This window comes from Salvelinus sp. IW2-2015, unplaced genomic scaffold, assembly GCF_002910315.2.
Source record: "Salvelinus sp. IW2-2015 unplaced genomic scaffold, ASM291031v2 Un_scaffold4552, whole genome shotgun sequence".
NCBI classification, from domain to species: domain Eukaryota; kingdom Metazoa; phylum Chordata; class Actinopteri; order Salmoniformes; family Salmonidae; genus Salvelinus; species Salvelinus sp. IW2-2015.
The window spans coordinates 22,190-27,011 of record NW_019945822.1 but is presented as its reverse complement, the minus strand read 5'-3'; the positions used below and the strand labels follow the sequence as shown (position 1 = coordinate 27,011).

Sequence of the window (4,822 nt, the reverse complement as noted above, 5' to 3'; positions counted from 1 at the left end):
CTGAGGCGTAGACATTTTCTGGGTCTCAATTTCTCCATTTCTTTCTTAGGTTTTTCTTAATTAAAAAAAAAAAGATTGTTGTTAATTTTCTTAGGTTGTCTGCTTGAAATGTTTTGATTTGACAGGGAAGCTGAGGTGAAATATACTGTTTAGGTTTTCTACTGCCAAGTTTACACCTCTCACTATTACAGTGAAATGTTTTGTCCAGGAAGTTGTCTAGAAGGGATTTCTAATTTGTCGTTCACCAATTGTTTTCTGTGGGTTTCTACACTACTTTCCTTCCATCTATAGCGTTTCTTAATATGTAAAGATACCGTTAAGAGTCCCCTCCAAGCCTACCATTGACTATGTACAGACCCAGCGTGCGACAGAGCTGCAGGAGTTATGACCTGTTTTTGTTGGTTCTTATAGTTTGTTGTCTAGGGGGGCATATGGGGGAGTAATGCTGTCACCTCCAGGCAGGTGTTTTGTCCCCCTGTGTGCTGAGTGTCGGGTTTTTGTCCAATTCTGGCATTTAGGTCGCCACAGACTAGTACATGTCCCTGGGCCTGGAAATAGTTGATCTCTCTCTTCTCTCTCTCTCTGTTCGCTCATGATTGGAATACTCCTAATCAATTGCTTTACAGCACAGAACAGGAGGAGGGGGAACAGGAGGAGGGAAAGGAGGAAGGGGGAAACAGAGGAGGGGGAACAGGAGGAGGGGGAGGAGAGGACACACAGGCAGTGGTCAGTAGTTGGAGGACTTGGAGGGTCGGAGGACTGGAGGTTGGAGGACTGGAGGGTTGGAGGACGGGAGGGTCGGAGGACTGGAGGTTGGAGGACTGGAGGGTTGGAGGACTGGAGGGTTGGAGGACTGGAGGGGTTGGAGGACTGGAGGACTGGAAGGTCGGAGACTGGAGTCGGAGACTGGAGGGTCGGAGGACTGGAGGGTCGGAGAGAGAGCTGGACTGGAGGGGAGATCGGGAGGGACTGGAGGGTCGGAGGCTGAGGGTCGGAAGACTGAGAGGGTCGGAGGACTGGAGAGGTTCGGAGGGTCGGAGGACTGGAGGGTCGGAGGACTGGGAGGGTAGGAGGACTGGAGGTCCGGAGACTGGAGGGTCGGAGGCACTGGAGGTCGGAGGACTGGAGGACTGGAGGCTCGGGAGGACTGGAGGACTGGAGGGATGGGGGATGGGGGCTGGAGGGATGTGAGGGATGGGGGTTGGAGGGATGGTGTGCTGGAGGGTTAGAGGACTGGAGGGTTGGTGGGTTGGAGGGATGGGGGGGTGAGGGATGGAGGGATGGAGGGTGGAGGGATGGGGGCTGGAGGGATGGAGGATGGAGGGCTGGGGGGATGGAGGGATGGAGGGCTGGGGGATGGAGGGTTGGAGGATGGGGGTGGAGGGATTGGAGGGATGGGGTTGGAGGGATGGAGCGGTGGCCTCGGCCTGAGCTGCTTTTAAAGCCTCAATCAGTGATGCCTCCTAAATGCCACCCTCTTCCCTATGGGCAGTGGTCAAAGTAGCTGCACTATAGAAAGGGGTGTAATTTAGGACGCAGCCTCAGGAGGGAGGCCGCTTTAGATGATATCTCAAGGTGATAGTGACCTTTGACCCAGAAGGAGTCCAGGTTTCTAGCCGCCATTTATCATGTGGCTGCTGCCCACAGCCAGCCTCTCCAGTTTAGAGGTCAAACATTACTTATTGATTTTATTGACCATTGCTGCCATCTGCTTGTGAACCCCAGATATTACATTTCTATATCCACCTACAGCCTCTCTCTGGACTCTACCTCTCTCTGGAACTCTACCCTCTGCTCTCTGGACTCTACCTCTCTCTGGACTCTACCTCTCTTCTACTACTCTCCTACATCTACCTCTCTCTGGACTCTACCTCTCTCTACATTCTACCTCTCTCTTATAGACTCTACCTATCTCTGGACTCTACCTCTCTCTGGACTCTACCTCTCTCTGGACTCTACCTCTCTCTTACATTCTACCTCTCTCTGTCTGCTAGACTCTACCTCTCTCTCTAGACTCTACCTCTCTCTGACTCTACCTTCTACTCTACATTCACCTTCTTCTAGACTCTACTCTCTGGACTCTACCTCTCTCTACATTTCTACCTCTCTCTAGACTCTACCTCTCTCTCGATCGATACTTCTACCTCTTCTCTGGACTCTACCTCTCTCTCTGGACTCTACCTCGTCTCTCTACATTCTACCTCTCTCTAACTCTACCTCTCTTCTGACTCTACCTCCTCTAGACTCTACCTCTTTCTGGACTCTACCTCTCTCTGGACTCTACCTCTCTCTGGACTCTACCTCTCTCTGGACTCTACCTCTCTCTGGACTCACCTCTCTCTGGACTCGTACCTCTGTCTGGACTCTACCTCCTTCTGGACTCTACCTCTCTCTGGACTCTACCTCTGTCTTGACTCTACCTCTGTCTGGACCTCAACCTCTCTCTGGACTCTACCCTCTGCTCTAGACTCTACCTCTCTCTAGACTCTACCTCTCTCTGGACTCTACTCTCTCTAGACTCTACCTCTCTCTAGACTCTACCTCTCTCTCTAGACTCTACCTCTCTCTAGACTCTACCTCTCTCTAGACTCTACCCTCTCTCTACATTCTACCTCTCTCTAGACTCTACCTCAATCTACCTCTTCTCTCTCTCTCTCTCTCCGATACTCTACCTCTCTCTCTAGAATCTACCTCAATCTACCTCTCTCTCTAGACTCTACCTCAATCTACCTCTCCTAGACTCTACCGCGTCCGTGCATGCGTGCTTGTTTCTCTCTCCTCCTCTGGCCTGTCGTGGTTGCGTGCTCTGTGCTGCGTGCATCGATACGAATACTCAGCGCACGAGGCGGCGACCAGACGGAGCGCCAGAGACTATTCTAGCCCCACTGCGTCCCATATCGTGTGGGTCATCATATGATTTCTGCCATGAATAGCCTGTCTCCTCCGCACTGACCATTGCGACACACACAGACGCTACACACGGAGAGAGATTAATGAAAAAGACGAGCATAGAGAGAGTAAGAACAAGAGAGATTGAAGACTGGAGAGAAGGAAACACAATTCAGTAGACAGAGTGTTACACTACCACTAACAGACATTAACTACCACCTAACCAGACAAGTTTTATACCACGTATTCCCCAACAGAGATCCAGTCTTACACTACCACCTAACAGACCATGTCTTCCCGACTCACACCAAAACGTACTACCACCTTAACAGTGACAGGTTACTAACTCACACTTAACAGACAGTTACTAGTACACCACCCAACAGGACAGTTACTGCCACCCTAACAGACAGTTACTGCCACCAACAGACAGTTACTTAACTACACAGCAAACCCACCCACAGACAGTTACTACACCAACAGACAGTTACTATTACTAACCCAAAACAGACAGTTACTACCACCTAACAGACAGTTACTACCACCTAACAGACAGTACTACACCCAACAGACAGTTACTCCACCTAACAGACAGTTACTAGTTCACTACCACCTAACAGACAGTTCTACCACCGTAACAGACAGTTACTACCAAGACAGTTACTACCACCTAACAGACAGTTACTACCACCTAACAGACAGTTACTACCACCTAACAGACAGTTACTACCACCTAACAGACAGTTACTGCCACCTAACAGACAGTGGCCAGATTGCACCTTAACTCTTCTCAGTATGCATGTTTGATGATGCCTATGGGAAGGGTAAGGGAAAAGGGGATACCTAGTCAGCACATTTCTGAATGCATTTAACCAAAATGTTTGGGATCCGATTTCTCTACAGTAACAGATGTGTTTCGCCATAATCTAAATGCAGAGCCATGTATTTAGAATAAAATTAAATGTAATTACGATTAATAAATACAATCACATTTTTCAAAAATTATTATGGATTTGTTTTTATGGATTTTTTAAATTATTGTCAAAAGCACCGTTTTAATCAGCTACAGAACACCTCTAATATATAGCAGTATTATGTGTCAAACGTCATTTGATGAATACTAGATATTAGACTTACCTAAAACTCAATAGAAACATGGMCCAATCTATTCTATTGTACTCATTTTGTGTAAGAATGTGTAAGAATTAATTCTATACATTTTTATTGACAGTAAAGGCCTATCACAAACCAAAGTAATTACCAGGTGCATGGTCATGTTGATGTGATTTCTTGCTGTTCGGTTTTAAAGAAATCCTTTGTTCCCCCGTTTGAGGTTGAGAGAGCCGCAGCCCGGGGGAGCAGAGGAGAGCAGGTTGGTTTGTTTAAACCTGACAGATGTTAGCCCTGCCGTGTTTTAAGACATGTCTTTTAATCCTATTTTGCCTGTGAAGGGACCTTTAAAGATGTGAATACGCAACGGAAAATAGTAAACGTCTGGAGAGTGGCAGCTTGCCTTTTTTAATGTTCGCTATGACAGTAGTCTTCAACACTTCAAACCGTAAAATAAAAACACAAGCTGAATTTGAGCTGAATGTGTGACCAACTGCTTGACATTTTTGTCATAAGTTGATAAGTTTTAATTCACTATTCATGGTCTATTTCCTTGACAAAAGATGTGATAATATTTATTTACAAATGTTTAATAATCCAATTATTTATATTATTATTTAGTATATTATCATACCATATTAATATATCTTTTTTATTAATATACTATTATTACATATATTTACTATATATAATAGTGTTGAACAAATTCAATATTTAGTAATCATAGTTAATATTTATTGAATAAACCACTTCCTGTTTTGTGAATAGTTTCCTTCTTATATTGTTTGCAACTTGTAAAAAACGGTTTCATAGTTTGATCCTT

The 4,822-nt window shown here is 45.9% G+C and overlaps 1 protein-coding gene across 1 annotated transcript; it reads right to left on the bottom strand.

Moving 5' to 3' along the window:
- Positions 1–727: 727 nt before the first annotated feature.
- On the bottom strand, positions 728–1,623 carry LOC139026364 (uncharacterized). The gene is made up of 2 exons (XM_070441687.1): positions 1,587–1,623; positions 728–1,155 (listed from the first exon to the last, which is right to left on the bottom strand). Exons 1-2 carry the CDS (start codon positions 1,621–1,623, stop codon positions 728–730), a joined length of 465 nt encoding a protein of 154 aa, XP_070297788.1.
- Positions 1,624–4,822: the final 3,199 nt, after the last annotated feature.

Coding starts and splice junctions, on each gene's coding strand:
- LOC139026364 (XM_070441687.1), bottom strand. CDS start 1,623: ATGGCGGCTAGAAACCTGGACTCCTTCTGGGTCAAAG. Junction 1,156..1,586: donor GGACTCCTTCTGGGTCAAAG/GTCACTATCACC, acceptor CCATCCCTCCAG/TCCTCCAGTCCTCCCGAGCC.